The 20,673-nt window shown below is 34.5% G+C and overlaps 1 protein-coding gene across 5 annotated transcripts in view; it reads right to left on the reverse strand.

Moving 5' to 3' along the window:
• PIK3CB (phosphatidylinositol-4,5-bisphosphate 3-kinase catalytic subunit beta) overlaps nt 1–20,673 on the reverse strand; it is a 144,730-nt gene that overhangs the window by 64,870 nt on the left and 59,187 nt on the right. For 4 of the 5 annotated variants that reach the window (XM_087824958.1, XM_087824957.1, XM_016207068.2 and 1 more), the window contains 6 exons: nt 19,099–19,285; nt 14,923–15,148; nt 8,813–9,036; nt 2,389–2,568; nt 1,279–1,446; nt 331–408 (listed from right to left, as the gene is read on the reverse strand). In XM_087824958.1, the coding sequence (XP_087681084.1) occupies nt 331–408; nt 1,279–1,446; nt 2,389–2,568; nt 8,813–9,036; nt 14,923–15,148; nt 19,099–19,269 (1,047 nt within the window). In that variant the 5' untranslated portion in view covers nt 19,270–19,285. The remainder of the gene's footprint in view (nt 1–330; nt 409–1,278; nt 1,447–2,388; nt 2,569–8,812; nt 9,037–14,922; nt 15,149–19,098; nt 19,286–20,673) is intronic. The other variant, XM_087824959.1, reaches the window with a different exon arrangement.

A 20,673-nucleotide genomic window follows, 5' to 3' on the forward strand; every position in this document is an offset into this window, starting at 1 on the left:
GCAAGGCTGAGACAGAAGAGTAAGCTTACATACAAACATGTGACTTATGATTTCAACCTAAATTTCACTTGCTAAATTCCTGATCTAAAGCAACTTCTTTTATATAATATATACTGGAAAATACCAATCTACCCATTATATCTCCAACTATTTAAAGAATAATTTAAAACAAAAATTCCTAATTATCTTATAATAAATTGCCATATTCTATCTCATAGAATTGACCAATATTGGTAAAACTTAATTTCCAATGTGACATTCATTGAGCATATCAGTGAGTTACTTAAGTAATGGAATAGATGACAAATTGAAATCTTAGCAAGTACTCACCTTTACAGTTTCTTCTGTGTTAAGTTTATTTCCCTTAACCAAGACAATTTGGAAAGGACTGTTATTTTCCCAAACATGCTGTAAAAGAATGAAATAAATACCAAGTATTTTAATTAAAGACATGGATACTTTATGCCAACAATGAAATCATCTCATCAATTTTCATGTCCATGGCAAAATAATGAAAATAGACCTCTAACAACTGAAAGTCACATATATTAAACATCATAACCACTAGCATTTAGTTCTCATGTTAAAACACAAGGAGTATTCCAATACTGCTAAGAGATTCACTAAACTAAACATCATAAACAAATAATATTAAAAGCTTTGAATAAATTAAGAGTTGACCACTTAAATTAATATATAGATAATATCTTAATCATACAATTTGTTAAGACTGAGTAACTATTTAAAAAATATTAACTGTTCCCATGAACACAAACTTAAAATTTGCTTTATATAAATGTATTACATTCTGGAAAAAATGGTACCTTTGATACATTTGAAGTCTAAAAGAATTCAATAAAACAGGCAAATTATACCACAACACTATCATAGCTAAGCTGAAAGAAATGAAATATATTAGTAAATCAACTATTTCCGCACGTCTAACTTTTCTACCACAGTGTCTCAAATTACTCACTGAAGTACTATGCTCAGCTCTAATCTTAAAAAGTCTCTAATTTAATGGCATTTTTCTTTGGCACCAAAAGAACAAAGAAAATATAAATGGCATATTTACATTGATATGTAGCATGAGTATAGAAAAACAATAGTAACTAGAGAGATAATTATTATAAATGGTGACGGATTTTGGCAAATATGCACTGGTTTTCACAGAAGGAGAAGTGAGAGAGAGAAAAAAAGGTGTGTGAGACTTAAGCACACAACTTAACAAAATCACATGCCTTTTGGGGTTGCCAAAAGTTCACACATGAAACTTACAGAAATAATTCGTTTCTTTGGTGGTAAAGGAAGAGGAAGGTTAGATGAATTTCGATTTATGGCAGCCTCTATGGCAATCATTTCCTGTTCATACATCTTTTTGATCTTGCAACATTCCACAAGTATAAAATGGGGCAAGGTCCTGTTCATAACACAGTTCCGGATATACTAACAGTGGCAAGAAACAATAAGGTAAGGAAGGATATTTAAGCAAATAACTTAAATCAGTAGAAAAATAAAATTCAGCTGAACACTGTATCAAAATGCCTATGAGAAAATATATCTTAATCAATTTGATGTCAAGAATGAGAAATTAAAATCACAACATAAAAAAACTACCAATAACTGAACATATAAGTACATAAGAACTGAGCTAGACACTTCTTATGCATTACAGCTAATCTTCATAAAAACTCTGTAAGAGTATTATCTCTCATTTAATAGATTAAAGAACAAATATCAGAAGGGCTGTTACACATCTAGTATCTTTAAGACCTGAATTTAAATCCAACTGCCTGACTGGGGATCGGGCTGGCCATTTGCTTAAAAATGGTTAAGATGTGCCCGGCCAGGCTTGGCTCAACGGTTGAGCATCGACCTAGGGTCCAGGACGTCTCGGTTTGATTCTGGTCAGGGCACATGCCTGGGTTGCGGGCTGGGTCCCCAGTCAGGGGCTTGCAGGAGGCAGCCAATCAGTGACGACTCTCTCATCATTGATGTTTCTATCTCTCTCCTTCTCCCTTCCTCTCTCTGAAATCAATAAAGATATATTTAAAAAAAAAGAATTTGTAATGCTGTAGGAAATTATGACACTGAAACAATCAAAAAAGCAGAATGCAAACATTTTAGACAGATACACACATAAATATATAATCATTATGCCAAATATATATATAACCTGAGTAAAATGACAAAAACATACCAAAATGTTAACAATGCTAACTCAGAGGTAGGTAGATATGGCTATAATGTAATTGTGTATATAATTTCTGTAGGTTCCAAATGTTCTACTATAGTTAACATACTTTTTTTTACCAGAAATTTAAACTGTCAAATTGTTAAATATATAGGCACACATTTCTCTGGTAAATTGATACTTAATACACATACCTGGAACTGGATTAGCGGGTGATCGCCAAACACATATTCTACTCTCCCGCTGATTTGCAACACGTAGTCATAGGGACTGATTTCATCCTCCTTCCCGTGAATAGTCAAACGTTTCTGGATTGCCAATTCATTTACTTTGATAGGATTCATATTAGGAGACACTTGAAAGCTAAACACATCCTAAAGAGGGGGGTAGAAAAAGAAACAATTTTACATCTCTGCTAAAAAACAAACACTCTTTACATTTGTACTTATTACTACATTAAGATAGCCATACATAATATTTACATATGTATATCCTTTACATTTACTATTTCAGTAAATTTTCCTATTGGCTAAATATAATGGGTCCATGTCAGTAATGTTAAGATTTCTGATAATTTGCAATTCATCTTATACTATACAGAATGCCACAGTTTCCACAGGTCAGATAAATACTTAAAGTTTACTAATATTTAACTAAAATTTATCATCAGGCAGTTTATCACATATATTTCCCAGTGAATATCCTTCTCTTAAAAAGTTAATCAAATATCCCATAGTTGTTCAAATTCAGTCTGTATTTAAAAACAGAATTATAATATTGTTGCTAGAAAGAAGAGATCTGTACTTTATACCAACTGAACCATAAATTAACAATTGTTTGATTTTATAAACATGTAAAAAGAAACAAAGAAATTTTAATTAGTGAAAAATGAAGATATAATTGCGATAGAATATTATTAAACTTAAATCCCAAAGGTAGAGATATTAAAGATTATTTAATACCTGAATCCTCCCATAATCCAGCAAAATCATTTCCCACCAAATGATCATATGTCAAAGATCTAAGAAAGCTCACTATCTCCCAAGGCAGCCAACTGCTACTCTGGACACCTATGATTATTAGAAAATTCTCTACACTGACCTGAAATAGATTTTGAAGTATTTTCCACCAAATTAATTTATATCACCTCCCTTTTCCACAGGTATCTCAAATGCAAACTTTTAAAACTTAAACCTGCTGGGTCTTCCAATCTATGTTCTCCAATATTTTTACCCTTCTCTCTTACATTTTCCTATGAGCTGGTGCCATGTGCATCACAGCATCATCCAGAGAGTCACTTGGTAAGTCATAAAACTCCCCTACTACCTCACTTCCCATACATACAAATGATTACCTTCTCTCCATCTCCAGTAACACTATTCTACTTCAATGACTCTTTACATCTCTCCTAAAGAACAAGATAGTATTTGATCTATCTCTTCCACTATCCACTTCAAAACTAACCCTCACCCAGCTTAGAAAGTAATCTATCTTTAAAAGAAGAGAAGCAAAGAGATATGATAGTTTTTTTAACATAATACAAATTTCCATAACTGTCAAAAGCAGTGGTACACAAATAGAACTTTAATAATAAAAATGTGTGCTGTACAATACAATAACCACTAGCCACAACTGGCTCGATATGTGGTTACTATGAAGAACCAAATTTTTAAATAAAATTACACATGTGGCTAGTGACTACTGTATTCAATAGCATAGGTCTGAATGATAAAGACCAGGTTCCTTAATATAATTATTCTATGATGCCCACCTACTCTCTATTTCATACATAAACTCTTCAGAAATACAAAACTAAAGGACAATCTCATGATCAGAGAGCAAGAAGCTGCAGAAAACAGAACTGGGCTTGAAAAACTTCAGGTATTAAAATTAACAATCAGAAAATAACCAAGTATGATTAATGTTTTTCAAGAATTAAAGCAACTTGGAAATGAATAAAGATCAAGTATATCTGAGGAAGAGTAAAAGAGAACTCCAAGGAATAAAATATGTTAAGTAAAATTTAAAATTCAATAAAAAGGAAAAGTGGAAAATTTAAAGAGATTTAAAAGACTGATAATATCAAGTGTTGGGAAAGATGTGGGAAAACCAAACTCTAAAAATACTACTGGTAGGAATGTATGAAGAGCTACTTGAGGGCATCTCTTAAAAACTGACTATATACATACACCTGACTCACCAATTCTGTTCCTAGATATATATATGCAATAGAAATACATAAATCAGCATTATTCTATGTAGCATCAATGTTAAACTTGATATGCTCTATGTGTATATACATATGCCATATGAAAAATGAGGAAATCTAAACATGATTAGAATGAGGATAAAAAGTGAGCAAAACAGAACAAACAAAACAAAGAATGAAAAGATAAGCCAGCCCTGGCCAGGTAGCTAAGTTGGTTTGAGCGTAATCCCAATACACCAAGGTTGCGGGTTCAATCTCCGGGGAAGGCACATATGAGAATCGACCAATGAATGCATAAATAAGTTGAACAACAAAATCAGTGTCTGTCTGTCTGTCTCTCATATAAATAAAAATTTAAAAATTAAAAAAGATAAGCCACATATTCAGAGAATACATTTGCAGCAGACATTAATGACTAGCCCCAAAACATCAAGAAATTCTATCAATAAAATTAAAAAAAACAATAAAAAAATAGACAAAATAAACCCAACAGAAATACAACTGTGTCATAAGTATGTGAAAAGAGATTCATCCTGCCCAGCCAGGCATGGCTCAGCAGTTGAGCATCGACCTAGGATCCAGGAGATTGCAGTTCAATTCCCGGTCAGGGCACATGCCTAGGTTGCAGGCTTGATCCCCAGTTGGGGGCGTGCGGGAGGCAGTCGATCAATGATTCTCTCTCATCATTGATACTTCAATTCTTCTCTATCTCCCTTCCTCACTCTCTGAAATCAATAAAGATTTTTTAATTTTTTAAGGGATTCATCCTCATCAGCTTTAAGGGAGATGAGATCAAGACAACAAAGAAATTTATATAATGGAACTGTATACCAAGGACTCCAATCTTTTCTCCAGAGGCCTCCTTAATCCCTTAATGATTAAATACATGTCTTCTAAAGATTACTGGTGTGTCATCATCACCCTTGTTAATTTTCTCCATATAAACTGTTAATTGGACATACTTGGTCAGAATTCAACTTGACTGGTTTTTCCTGTATTTCAAGCAGTTTTCCAAGGTGACTTTCATACACTTCACAAAATATTACATTTTTTATAAGACTTGTAATGTTCCTCAGTGATCAATTTGTTATATCAGCGATTTTCAACCTTTCTCATTTCATGGCACACATAAACTAATTACTAAAATTCTGCGGCACACCAAAAAAATGCCTTTGAGGTTTATCCATGTGGTTGTATCTATCAGTAGTTTACTCCCTTTTATTTGTTGGTAGTAGTCCATTGTGTAGATGTACCACATTCTGTTTATCTATTCACCAGTTAAGGGACATTTGGTTTGTTTCTAGTTTTTCTCTATTATGAACAAAGTTGTTTAAATATTTGCAAAAAACAAAAAACCCCCACAACATTATATTTTTTGCTGATCTGTCAAAAAAAACCCACAAAAGTGTAATTTTGATTCATTTACACCAGATGGCTATTGTTTTGTTGGCTTTTGTCATTTTTTATCTGACAATTTAAGGGAAAAGAGGTCAGTGCCCCTGACTCAATAGTCAGGTACTGAATGTTTTAAAAATTCTTGGGAAACACCAGTTGAAAACTCACTGTGCTATATATTGCCCCACGTTTACAAACAGCTATAGATGAGAGACTATCCAACAAAGACAGTGAGCAAATGGGTAGGAACAGACACTTCTGTTCAGCAGGGAGGAAAACAACTCATTAGTGACTAAATCTATATCATGACAACTGTGGTTATTCAGATAATGACACCTCAGGAGAGAAAATACTTATTCTTGATAGTTTTACTCTACATGCTTCACTGTTTCTCACATTTCTGCCTATGCTTCTGATATCTGGAATTACCAAAAAACATACTCTTCATTTCCTTTACCACCTTTATTCTTTCCCCCCATGCCCCAACATGCAAGAACTATTTCTAATTACATGTGCCCCTCCCTTTATTGATAGAATTATTTCATATACCTCATGCTGGCAGAGATAAAAAATAAGAGTAAAAGGGCTGCTCAAGTTCATTATTCTTTACAAATTATAATTCTTGAAATTAAAAATAATGTACCTGCGATCTGGCAGCTGGGACCATTGTTCTGTAAAATTGAGAAATAATAGTTCCATTTTTCATATATATATATAATATGTATATATATATATATAGAGAGAGAGAGAGAGAGAGAGAGAGAGAAGGTTTTTATCGGTTTTAGATAGAGAGGAAGGGCGAGGAAGAGAGAAACATCGATCGTTTGCACGCATCCCAACCCAGAATTGAACCCACAACCTGGGCATGTGCCCTGACCGGGCATGGAACTGGTGACCTTTTGGTACTCAGAACAACACTCAACCAACTGAGCCACACCAACTGAGCATCCACGATTATATTTATCTTGCTTTGTAAGAGCCATGTTCTACAGCAATGATGGTAAAATGGCCAAATGAGAATTTTATAGAAATGGGAGGGACAAGAGAAAATGCTTATATTATGATTGCCAGCCATTCTTGATTCTGATATTGTCATTTCTGTATTTTTGGTGGTAAATGTTTACTCATTTAAGAAATAGTGTTGTTAATAAACGATGGTTTGGCTGGTCTTACTTGCCAAAATAAAAAGCTTTAAACTCTGTATGACTTCCCAAAATTCTTTAATAACTTAGTAATTCTACTGCTCTATATAAACCAATAGTCTAGGGGCTTTTTTCCCCCATCACTGGGGAAATATACAGCCAGAAGAAAAGAAGACTAAGGAGAGATATGATAGCTACATTTCTACTATCTGAATATCTGGGATGTAGAATCAAGGGAAGACTGAATGGATACTTATGCAAAACAGGAAAGTATAACCAGATACACAGAAGTCACAGAGGAGAGTTTGATTTTTAAAATTATTTTTAATTTGAAATTTAAATTTGTTCTTGCCCACACTGACAATGTGCTGCTTCCAGGAGGCAGAGTGCTCCCTCTAGCACTGAATGTATTTGGTCAGAGATATAGGTTAAAAAGATGGTGAAAAAAATTATTATATTATATAAAGAGTCTTGACTACATGATCTCTAAACTCCTTTCACCACTAAATTCTATGACTGCTTGGAATCCAGTAAGATTTCCCAATATCTCCATTCTTTATCTAACTTCAAACACTTTTCACATATTTTGTCACGATGATTACATTAAAATTTGTGTCCAGTAGAGATTTGACCCATGTGTAATGAAATTCAGGCTGTTTTCAAGTTAAATTCTAGTGTTCTCAACTTAAATTCTCACCACCTTTTATCAGTAAAATTCCCTATTCCAGATCTTTCAACACTACAGAATTCCCTAAATGGTAATTTAAATTTGATTTTGATACCTCAAGATATCCAAATCTTGACTCAAACTGAACTTCAGTCTCCACATATCTGAGGACAGAGTGACAAATGGTTTTTGTTCCCTAGACAAACTTGCTTTGTAAAATGCCAGAAGGCAGGATCCTTCTCTCACATTTGTCTTAATAAATACTTAGTAACATGTTGTTTGAAAAGAGGCAAGGACTGGATAAAACTAGAAACACCAGAATAAAATCCTGGCTCTACCACTGGCCAGTTATGAGGCCCAGCATAAATGGGGAGAAAATAACAACACTTTATAGAGTTGTTGTGAGAAGTGGCAAATATACTAAAAATTCCTTTCGTAGTTCCTGGCACAGTATCAGTGCTCAATATAGAATGGCTACAGGTCATGGTTTTTGTCATTATCATAGTAATTGAAGAACAAAACAAACTATCTTTCAACTCCTACCCTAATTCTCAGGCCAGATCCTAGATGATAAAATGACAATACTTGATACAAAGGTAGTAGCATAATCCAGTTAGTAAAATTGCTCTGAATATTCAGATACAGATTAACTGTACATACACTCATTGTAATGCCCAATTCCATATTAGTACTTAATTCACATATTCACAAATACAAGAATATGAGGGGGAAAAGTCATTTGGTCAAACCTTTCATTGTATAGACAAAATTCATGAGAAAATAAAATATCTACACTAAAGAAGATTATCTAGACAGGAGTTAGCAAACATTTTCTGTAAAGGACCAGGCTTTGATGACATGTATCTTTTTGTACATATTCTTTCTTTCTTTTCTTTTCTACATCCTTTTAAAATTCTTTGCTTTTTTAGGTCTCATTAAAAATAAAAAACCACTCAAAAACAGTACAGTTGGCTGACCCCAATCCAGACTAACAGACCATTGCATCAAAAAAATCATATGTGAGCAAAGGATGTGCCATTTCAGATTATTACTATAATCCTAAATATATTTCCATCCTAAATCTAACAAGGTTCTTTATAATAGTGTCTGCTAGGCAAGTAAGAGCCTCCTCTGAGACTGGAGCTGTACTGAGGTAAAAGTAACAGATTTATTACAAAATATTTATTAAAATACTGCTACATTACCTGACAATTTTCAAAATGAACAGCCACAATGAGCTTTCCTCCATAAAGTTTATCTTCTAAGTTTTCAAGGAGGGATGGATCATGCTCCGGTGGATATGTTTGCTTTAGCCAGTCCATCCAAGACAATCCCACAAGTGACTGAATCTTTTCCTCACTGAATTTCCGCATTTTTATTCGGAATTCATTCACTTCAGGATCCTTCAAGGCATCAAATTCATGCAGACCTAAACACATTTTTTAAAGGTATCATTTTGAATAGCTAATAATAAATAAAGAGAATATAAAATATATTCAACAAAAACTTATTTGGATAATTGGTTTTTACCAAGCAAACAAAATTGGGAAGGAAAATATTATACAAAATCAATGAATAGCCTGATAAAATACTAAAAGTTATGTATAGAAGACAATTATAAAATTGGATTTCTAAAGAACACAAACCTGAAACTTTATAAAGAAATGTAACTGGTTACCATTTTTATAAAGAGATAATTATCGGTTTTACAAAGATCACTGAAATTCACAGTACACATTTTAAAACACATTTTAAGAGATTCATAGTTTTTTGTGAAAACTATGTCACAGGATACAAAATTAAAATTAAGAAATCAGTTGCAATTTTATACACTCATAATAAGTTATCAGAAAGAGAAATTAAAAATACAATCGCACTTACAATTACATCAAAAAGAATAAAATACCTAGGAATAAATTTAACCAAGAAGGTAAAAGACCTGCATTCAGAAAACTGTAAGACACTGAAGAAGATACAAATAAATGGAAGGATAAACCATGCTCATGGAGAGGAAGAATTAACATAATTGAAATATCCATACTACCTAAAGTAATCTACAGATTCAATGCAATCCCTATCAAAATACCAGTGGCATTTTTCACAGAACTAGAACAAATTATCCTAAAATTTATATGGAATCACAAAAGACTCTGAATAGACAAAGCAGTCTTGAGAAAGAGACCAAAATTGGAGTATGTAGAGAAAAGGGAACCCTCATGAACTATTGGAGAGATTGTAAATCGGTGCAGCCACTACGGAAACCACTATGGAGGTTGCTCAAAAAGTTAAAAACAGAGCCCTGGCTGGTGTGGCTCAGTTGGTTGGAAGGTCATCCTATACTCCAAAGGGTCTTGGATTCAACTCCCAGTCAGGCAAGGCACATACCCAGGTTTCCAGTTGGATCCCTGGGGTAGGAGTGGGAGGCAACCAATCAATGTTTCTCTCCTCCCCCCCCCCCCCTTCTCCCTTCCTCTCTCTCTAAAACCAATGGAAACATATCCTTGGTGAGGATTTTTTTAAAGTTAAAAATAGAACTACCTTATGACTCAGCAATTCCACTTCTGGATATTTATCCAAAGAAATCCAAAGCACTGATTCCAAAAGATATATGTATCCCTATGCTAATTACGTATTATTTACAATAGCCAAGATATGAAGGCAACCTGTATCCATACAGAGATAAATGGATAAAGAAGATGTGGTACATATATACAATGGAATATTACTCAGTCATAAAAAAGAATAAAGTCTTACCATTTGTGATGACACGGACAGATCTAGAGTGTATTACACTAAGTGAAATAAGTCAAACAGAGAAAGAAAAATACCATTTCATTTATATATGTAATCTAAGAAACAAAATAAATGAACAAAACAGAAACAAACTCACAGAGAACAAATAAATTGTCATCAGATGGGAGGGGGGACAGGGAGAAGGGGGGGGAATGAATGTTAAAGAGACTAAGTATAAAGTCATGGTTATAAAAATAGTCACAGGGATGTATAGTACAGTATAGGGAATAAAGTCAATAATAATGTAATAACTATGTATGGTGTCCGGTACTAGGCTAATCAGGGTGAGCACTTTGTAAGGTACACAAATGTCTAATCACTATGTTGTACACCTAAAACTAATATAATATTGTGTCTCAACTATAACTGGACAATTAACATTTTTTAATACAAATCTGATCGTGTTACTCCTCTACTTAAATCCCTTCAACAGCTTCCCAAGTGCTCTTAGGAGTACATCTCTACTTTTTATATGCTCTGAAGTTGCTTGTCTCTCTGGTCTTCCTGCTTGTCCTAGCTGTCTCCCTAAACAAATCATAATCAATTTATTGTATTCTTCAAATAGGCTATCCTTCACACAGGCCATTCCCTATTACTTTTCCATCTTCTAACTTCTTTTACTTGCTCAATTCCTAATTAGCAGTGGAAGTTCAGTTTAGATGTATGTTCTCTAAGGGGCAGTCCCTGATTCACCCAGTTGATTTAAGTGACCCTCCTTGACTTACAGCAGTTTACACATTGTATTTAATTGTCTGTTTACTGATCCATATTTCCCACAGGATCATGAGCTCAAAGCAAACAAAGACAACATCACCCAAGTTCACTGCTGTAGTCCCAAGTATAAACACTCAGCAAATTGCAATTAAACTATAATTGCTACTTGTTGGTAAATTTTGAAATACATCATAAATAAGGAACTTAGTTCACATAACTGTTAGAATCAACTAAAAAGTACAGATTTCTTTAATTCATCCCAGACTCACTGAATCCCAATCTCTAAGAATCTGCTATTTAAAAAAAAAAGTGTGTGTGTTTATTGATTTTACTAGGGGAGAGAAAGAAACATCAATAAGAGAGAAACATCCATGGGCTGCCTCCTGCACATCCCCTACTGGGGATGGAGCCAGCAACCCTGGCAAGTGGCCTGACCAGGAACCGCACAGGCGACCTCTCCGTGCATGGGACTATGCTCAAACAACTGATTCACACAGGCCAGAGCAAGAACTGCTTTTTAACAAACTGATGAACCTTGGATTTGGGAACCACTACAAAGATCTCTTAAGAATAGAAACTGTTGCCCGGCCAGGCGTGGCTCAGCGGTTAAGCATCGACCTAGGATCCAGGCGATCAGGGTTAGATTCCCGGACAGAGCACATGCCCGGGTTGCAGGCTGCAGCCGATCAATGACTCTCTCATCATTGATGTTTCTATCTCTCTCTCGCCTTCTCCTTTCCTCTCTCTGAAATCAATAAAGAGATATAAAAAAAAAAAGAATAGAAACTGCCAAAAATAAGAAGTTAAGCTAAGTAATTTAGTTTTAAACCTAGTTAATTTCCTACGTGTCTTCCAGTAAGAAATTGTGATAGCCAAGCTTAAATTTTAAGATAAGGCTACTATATAGTTTACAATCAAATATTTTTTTAATATTAAAAAAGGTATTGAGCAAACTATCTCTTTGTACTAAATATATTGTTAAAATCCAGCAGATTATATGTTTCCTTCACTTTAAGATACGCTATGATAGGTCAAGGGAAATAAGGGAATTTTCAAATGCTTTTTTTAGTATGCTGATAAAATTGCTCTGATCAAGATTTACTACTGAGTGTTTGGAGAAATTAATTCAAGGGTGACATGTACCTTCACTACAGACAATAATCAGAACCCCAAACAGCTGCTCTATAAATAATAATTTAGAATTAAACATAGAAAATAAAATGATCAGGCACATCATATTTAAGAGAAGGTATTTTTAGACCCATTAGGCAGTTATGTCTGTAAAGGTTCTATTGTTTTCTTTGGGGAGGAGGAGGCAGCAAACTTGTTCCTGAAGTTAAACTGAAATAATTGTTTATTGTTTTCCCAGGAGGCATGACCTCACCAAGCCCCGGTCGTAGTCATGAAATACAAATCAACAACTACCAAAATCTACTTCTTAGGTATTTAAAGTGAAAATTCACTCTAAAATATTAAAAGACTTACTCAACTTCCTAAACAAATGTTAACATTTAAATTTGTGTATATGACCAAAACACCAGTTTTTCCAGAGATGCCCAAGATCTAAAGTACAATTTACAAATAGTTAAGTGTTTATAAACTGCTGAATTTAACACAGTAAAACACTTTTTACATTCAAATTGCAAGGAACACTGCAAAAAAAATTACACAATAAGCTTTATGATTCTGAGTGAAATATAATACATTGTTTATGGAAAGAGAAATTCAATTCGTGTGTGTGTGTGTGTGTGTGTGTGTGTGTGTGTGTATGTGTATAAAATATCCCTGTGCTGCCCGGCCGGGCGTGGCTCAGCGGTTGAGCATCGACCTAGGATCCAGGCAATCGGGGTTTGATTCCCCGTCAGGGCACATGCCCAAGTTGTGGGCTGCAGCTGATCAATGACTCTCAAATCACTGATGTTTCTATGTCCCTCTCTCCCTCTCCTTTCCTCTCTCTGAAATCAATAAAGATATATTTTTTAAAAATTAAAAAAAATAAAATATCCCTGTGCTGTGTGGTAAGGTAAAGTTAGGTTTGCCAAATTTAAAAAAAGAAAAATGGCATGCCCAATTCTGTTTCAATTCTAGGTAAACAATGAATAGCGATTTTTTAGCATAAGTATATCCTATGTAATATTTGGATCTCCCATATTTTTATTTACTAAATTTGGCAAGCTTGGGTAGAGGTAATGGTAGCTAATAAATCTGTATGTTTTGGAAATCAAGACCAGAAGAGAGCAGAGTGATCTAAGCTTTGAAAAGATTGTAAATTTGAAAAAGATACCTGTATTCTGAAGAAAGTTAGCTATGTCTGTGGTGCTAACCTTTTGGATTACCAAATACTTTAGCTACATCAAAAAATTATCAGTGGAGTCCAGCTGGGGTGGCCCAGTGGTTGCACTGACCCATGAACCAAGAGGTCACAGGTTCAATTCTCAGTCAGGGCACGTGCCTGGGTGGGGGCATGGAGGAGGCAGCCAATAGATGTTTCTATCTCTCAATCCCTCTCCTTCTCTCTAAAATCAATAATAATAAAAAATACACGTGTGTGTGGGTGTATATATATATGCATATATATATATATATATATAAAATCAGTAGACAGTATTATCCTAGATGATAAAAGACTATAAACAATTTTTAATTCTTTCTACTTTTCCATATATTTGTCAATTCAAATTAAGGAAAAACTTTTTCTAATGGAGAAAAATTAAAAACCTATAAAAATCTTTGGAGCATCAGAAAATAGAAATGAATGCTTTCTACTGAGTCTATTAATATATGAGAAAAAAACTGGTATATAATTATACGTCTATTTAATGGGAGAAAAATTATTGTCAAAATCAACCTAGCTATCCTCTGAAGTAATCAAACATTTTTAAAGAACAGGGTGTCATTGAGTAAATCAACAGGATTCTGTTCTGAACTCAAAGGGAAGAGTTCAGTCTCACAATATAACCATTGGCTAGCCTGAATTACCTTAGGTCAGGATCAAAGAATACTATCTTAAATAGGATGGTTCTTAGAGGGGATGGTATTATATTATCCTCTAACAGTAAATTTGACCAATACAGGTAGCCATCCAGATCCAATAACTTCCAATGGCTCTTTTTGGTTCTGTATTTAAACTTCAAGCCTTCTCCTCAATAAACCCTTATAGTACCTACTTCAAGTTAGTACATTGTCTAAGGCAGGATACTGATAGTATACACTGGCCTCTGAGACACCTACGATTACTACAGAAGAGAGGCTCCTCCATGGTTTTTTTGTTACTAACAGTTCTCCCTGCAATTAATTTGCAAGGAATAATATAGACATGCTGTATCTAGACTCAGTACAAAAGTAACTTCTTAAAGATAATTTTAGTTATGGAGTAAAATTTGTCAATAATAATGGGTTACTTATAGAAACTTATCAGCTTAAAGTCTCCACTGGCGTAGAGAGTTGTATATAAATTATGTTCATACTGTAGGGGCAGTTCACTATCTCTTAGAAAGGGGCTTCTCAAATTATCTAAGGCAAAGGAACAATATTTTTCTTTCCAATCTGTCAAAAAACAGTATTTTTATAAAATAAAAAGAAGTCACTAGAAAAGAAAAAAATATACAAAACATAAGCCCATGGATATTGTAGCACTATCGCATTGCTAGAGGAGTTTCTAAACATTTACCCCTGATTTCTGTACTTGCCTCAGTAACTGGTAACAATGTACAGACCAGCATTGGTCCATCAACCACACTTTGCAAAGCAATGTCTTAGATAGTAAAAAAACATGTTAAGAATTCATACTAAAAATTTTTGTAATTACCTTTTCCTATAAGGACTCCAATTTTTGAGTCTAATTTTTCCCCTGGGTCACAGCTTCTTGTCACTAATTTGAGAACTGGAAGAAAAGGTCTGACATCACAGAGTCTTCTTGTTTCATCTTCAAGCTCCTCATATACAGCAGTTTGATTCACACATGCAAACATATAGGAGTCAATTTCCATAAGGAGGTTAAACATTGGGTAATTGTGAATCTGTGTCCACAACATCTACAGGAAAAAAAATCAAAAAGACATTTTCTGAAATGGCACTGGCTCAAGTGCACAAAGACATATCTACAAGGATGTTCACTGTAGCACTGTTTGCAACACTCAAAAACTGAGGTCAGGACAAATATTTGACAATAAGGGATTGGTTAAATTATAGAACACTAAAGAACTATGAATATAAAACAGAAATACACTAAACATGGAAAGCTTTCAAAGATATACTCATTTTTGTAAAGTAATATAATCCCATAATACACAAAAAATACACTCGTATAAACAAAATCATTAAAGTGAATATCTATGAAGACTAAGAATCAATGTAGACTTCCATATTTAACATTCCTGTGAACAAAAATAACTTCTAATTCGGGAAAAAAATAGAAATTTTAAACTATATATCATCACCCCCATGAAAATGTGTATTATTTTTGTCCTGAATTCTTTTCTATTCACTAGGGGTCTCTCTTTATTAACACTACCCTGTCAGGATGAACACAGTCTAGTCAATCTCTCTTCAGCTCTCCCTGTCTCTGGATGAGATCATATAAAAAATCACCATACAGCCAGGTGTGGCTCAGTGGTTGAGAGCATCAATCTATGATCCAAAAGATCAAGGTCCAATTCCCGGTCAGGGTATAGCACTATGATTTCCATTTTAATTTTGGTACTATTGAGATGTCTTTTTCTTATTAATTAGTAAGCTTTACATATTCAGGACCAGGACTGGCTAAATAACTTGCAGGGCCCAATGTAAAATAAAAAAAGCAGGGCCAGCCTGGCTGGGCGTGGCTCAGCAGTTGAGCATCGACCTAGGATCCAGGAGATTGAGGTTCAATTTCTGGTCAGGGCACATGCCCAGGTTTCAGGCTCGATCCCCAGTAGGGGGCGTGCAGGAGGCAGCCAATCAATGACTCTCATCATTGATGCTTCTATCTCTCTCTCTCCTTCTCCCTTCTTCTCTCTGAAATCAATAAAGATATATTTTTTAAAAATTTTTAAATAAAATAATCACCAAACAAATGTAAAATGGGATTACATATTTTAACAGCCAGTACAAAGGCCAGGAGCTGAAGATAAGAGACTTGGGGTAAAAACCAGGGCCAATTCTCATATTTGGTTATATAAAACAAAAAAGAAAAAGCAGTGTTAGGCAATAAAGAAAAAATAGGTGAACTGAACTTTGTTGAAATTAAAATCTCTGGTGCATCAAAGGACAGTATCAAGAGAGTGAGCCCTGGCCAGTGTGGTTCAATGGTTATTTTTCAGTCCACAAAACTGAAGGGTCACGGGTTCTATTCCCCGTCAAGGGAACATACCTGGGTTGTAGGTTCAATCCACAGCCCCAGTAGGGGCCTGTGTGGGAGGCAACCAATCAATGCGTCTCTCTCACATCGATGCTCCCTTATCTCTCTCCCGCCCCCCTCTTCCACTTTCTCTAAAAAGCAAAGGATAAAATATCCTGGGGTGAGGATTAAAAACAAAAACAAACAAGAGAGTGAAAAGGCAACTCACAGACTAGAAGAAAATATTTGCAAATTATATATTTGATAAGAGATTAATTTGAGAATATATAATACATTCCTATGACTCAACAACAATAAAAACAAAATAACTGAATTTAAAAATAGGCAAGGGTCTTGAATAGGCAATTCTAAAAATGGCCATAAGAACATGAAAAGATGCTCAACATCCTTAGTCACTAAGGAAGTACAAATAAAAACTACAATAAGATACCACTTCACAGCCATGAGGATGTTGTTATTTAAAAAAAAAAAAAAGAATGGAAAATAACAGGTGTTGGCAGGATATAAAGAAACTAGAACCCTTGTGCACTGCTGATGGGAATGAAAATGGTATAGTCACTGTGGAAAATAATTTGACAATTCCTTAATAGGTTAAAACAGAATTACCATATAATCCAACAATTCCATTTCTAGGTATACACACAAAATAACAGAAAGCAGGAAATCAGATACTTGTACACCAATGTTCATAGCAGAATTAATCACAATAGCCAGAAGACATTTATAACCAAAATCAAAAGATGAATGGATAAACAAAAATACGGTAGGATTCACACAGTGGAATATTATTCAGTCTTAAAAGGGAATAAAATTTTGATACATGTTAGAACATAGATGAACTTTAAAAGTATTATCCTAAGTAAAAGCCAAACACAAAAGGACAACTATTATATGATTCCACTTATATGAAGTAGTAAGAATATACAAATTTGCAGAGACAGAAACTAAAGTTGAGATTACCCAGTCTGGGAGAAGGGTAAGTTTATCACTTAATGAGTAGAGTTAGTGTTTGGGATGATAAAAAGTGCTGGGTATGGATAATAGTGATAGTTGGGCAATACTGTGAATGTACTTAATGCCATGGAATTATGCATGGAAAAATGACTCTAATGGTAAATTTTATGTTATGCATATTTTACAACAATTTAAAACAAAGAAGGAGAAAGGTATCAATGGTTAATCCAGCTTCAGGTAAAGTCATAGGCATTCTGGTCAATATAAAAATAAGTACTCTGCACCCGTGGGATGCCTGAAAACTGTCTTTTTGTTTAACTTCATGGATCACGCAGTTTTAGAATTCTCATGTCTCCCTGAAGAAGAATCATGGGCTAAGAGTTAAAAAAATGTCCAAAGTCATGAACTTTAAAAAGGTTTATCATAACTACTTTTTTTTTAAATATCATAATCCTTGCCCGGTTGGACATGGCTCAACTGTTGAGCATCGACCTAGGATCCAGGAGACCGCCATTTGATTCCTGGTCTGGGAGCATGCCCAGGTTGTAGGCACAATCCACAGTTGGGAGTATGCAGGAGGCAGCTGATCAATGATGACTCTCTCATCATTGGTGTTTCTCTCTCCCCCTCTCCATTCCTCTCTCTGAAATCAATAAAAATATATTAAAAATAATAATAATAATTATTATATATATATATATAAAAATAAATCATAACCCTTGCTTTCCATATTAGGTTCAGCTATTTGAAAAGCATTAAAGAGAAAATTTAGAAAAACACTTCATTTATGTGTCAGTGTTCAAAAATCAATAGCATTCATCAACTCACTTGAAAAAATAATCCAACAACACACACAAACCTTGTTATGCAAAAGAATTTACTTCCAAGTGAGGACATATCATTCATTAGTGAGGGGGGGAAATCTAGTGAATAGCAGGAAACATTTTATTCCCCAAGAGTCACCATGAAAAGTAGTGGGCTTAGGGAGGGAAAAGAGAAAGAGAAGGTGAAAGAAAAGGAGAGAAGAGACAACCAACCAAAAAAAAAAAAAAAAAAAAATCACATGAAAAAAAAGTGTAATAAGGTCAAAGGTTGCAAATATAAAGATTTTAACGCAAAATAAAACTTTCTTTGACAATCTCAAATTCCTTTTAATAACCTGAACAAAAATTTCAAACATAAGCTTATTTTTTTAAATTCAGGTATCACATACATTTTTAAATTAAAAGTGGGCCCAGCTGGTGTGGCTCAGTGGTTAGAACATAGGCCTGTGCTCCTGAAGGGTCTCGGGTTTGATTCCCAGTCAAGGGCATGTACCTTGGTTTCGAGTTCACTCCGCCCAGTTGGGGCATGTACAGGACGCAACCAGTCAATGTATCTCTCTCACATTAATGTTTCTCTTTCTCTCCCCCTCCCTCTCTCCCTTCAACTCTCTCTGAAAAAGTAATGGAAAAAATATCCTCAGGTGAAGATTTAAAAAAAAAAGTTAAAAGTGGGAGTAAAGAATGAGGGTGTTTTGTATGTCCTCAAAAGACAAAGCATAAATCAAAATCTTTAAATGTCATAAACTAAAGGTTAAATTTCCCTCACATTTACCATATGATTTACATTCTGAACACTTTCTATAATAGAACATGTTCCCCTAAGTGATATAATAAGTTATCGTTATAGAATTTCCACTTATTTTCATACCTGTTTAATATAAGAAATGGTAGCTTCCCGAGGTACCTCCAACTGGATATAAATCCCAGTGGGCAAAAGGAAATCCACAGGTATGGAGCCATCAGATGCTATCTGTGAATCCACTGCCCAGATGTCAAGGATGTCTGCCATAGCAGGAGGCATTATGAAATTGAAGCACATTCATAACCATGGGGTCCTAGGAGTCAGTAAATAAAATTTAGTAAAACAGATAATTAAGCCAGATTTTACACTAAAATATGATAAAGCCCACCAATCCATAATTAGTCTTTGTATTTCAATATATAGCCAGTAATGTAACAGGAGACCAATGAAATCAAGCAAGGGTAAGACAATGGAAATAAATTACTTAAATATGCTTTGGTTATCACCAAGTAAATATTATACACACACACACCATACTGACTCAAATTCAACAACGTAAGTATATCACATGTGAAGGATTAACAGTTAAGGATTACAGGGTCTGAGAAAGTTAATAACCAACCACTCAACGTGTGATTATCTTGACTTAGATGATATTGGCTTATTTGGCTAAGTTTTTCTTTGCAAACTCCAATGAAAATGGCAATCAAGAGCGCCTTCTTGCAAAAATAATTTTCTATCCATCTCGTGTGAGAAACAAAGTATCATGAACTTAGTTCCATGACCCACCACTTAGGTATTAAAAAGACCAAATCCTTCAACCCAGTTAGAAAAGCCCTATGTTTCTAGCCTACTTTCCTTTGCTTGTCCTAGCACTCCATAGACGAGGCCCTTATGCCACAAGTGCCTTTTGCCTTCCTACTGCCAGACCTATGTTCATAAATAGTTTGACACTCTTGGATCAAACCCCCATCTCAACAAACGCACCCTTCAACTGTGCCATTTAAGTCTTATCCGTTCCTTAAGGGCTTCCTTCAAGAAGGCACAACAATGGCAGTGGGAAGAACAAGGGCTTTAAAGTTAAATAAACCTAGATTCAAATTCTGTTTATTCAAAGTATAAAAGTATCACATTAAAAAACACTAGAGCCAACTTAAAGCATTTTGAGCATCAAAAATAATGACAATACCCATGGGTTGAAATACAACAAATATATACAAATATGTGACTTAATAATGATACAAAAAAATAAATCCTTTATTGGTCACCACTGAAGGCTGCTTAGGCCAACTCATTATTTTGAAAACTAAAAAAATGGGGAAGTAAATCAAACATTTAACCTGCTGGTTTGTACCAGTTCATAACTGATGAGATTAGGGGTGGGTTTTTTTAAACAATTTTAGCTCATAAATGCAAAAAGAATGACAGAATTAGAAAAATCACCATTTTGCAACCTCTAATGAAATAAAGGATCTAGGCAAGGATCATTAATGAGTGCTAAAAAAAAATTTACAAGGTAAGGTGGAAGATAGTAGGGAACTTTATAGGTAACAGACCAGGTTTACTTCACCTAAATTCTCTGAATAACCCAGATATACTATGTCTCCTCCTGTAATACAACATTAAGTACTACCCACTACCTAAAGGGTATACTTGACTTTTTAAAAAATGTACTTGAATCTAATTGTCAGATCTGATATA

Source organism: Miniopterus natalensis, chromosome 15 (assembly GCF_054644295.1).
Source record: "Miniopterus natalensis isolate mMinNat1 chromosome 15, mMinNat1.hap1, whole genome shotgun sequence".
Classification (NCBI taxonomy): Eukaryota; Metazoa; Chordata; class Mammalia; order Chiroptera; family Miniopteridae; genus Miniopterus; species Miniopterus natalensis.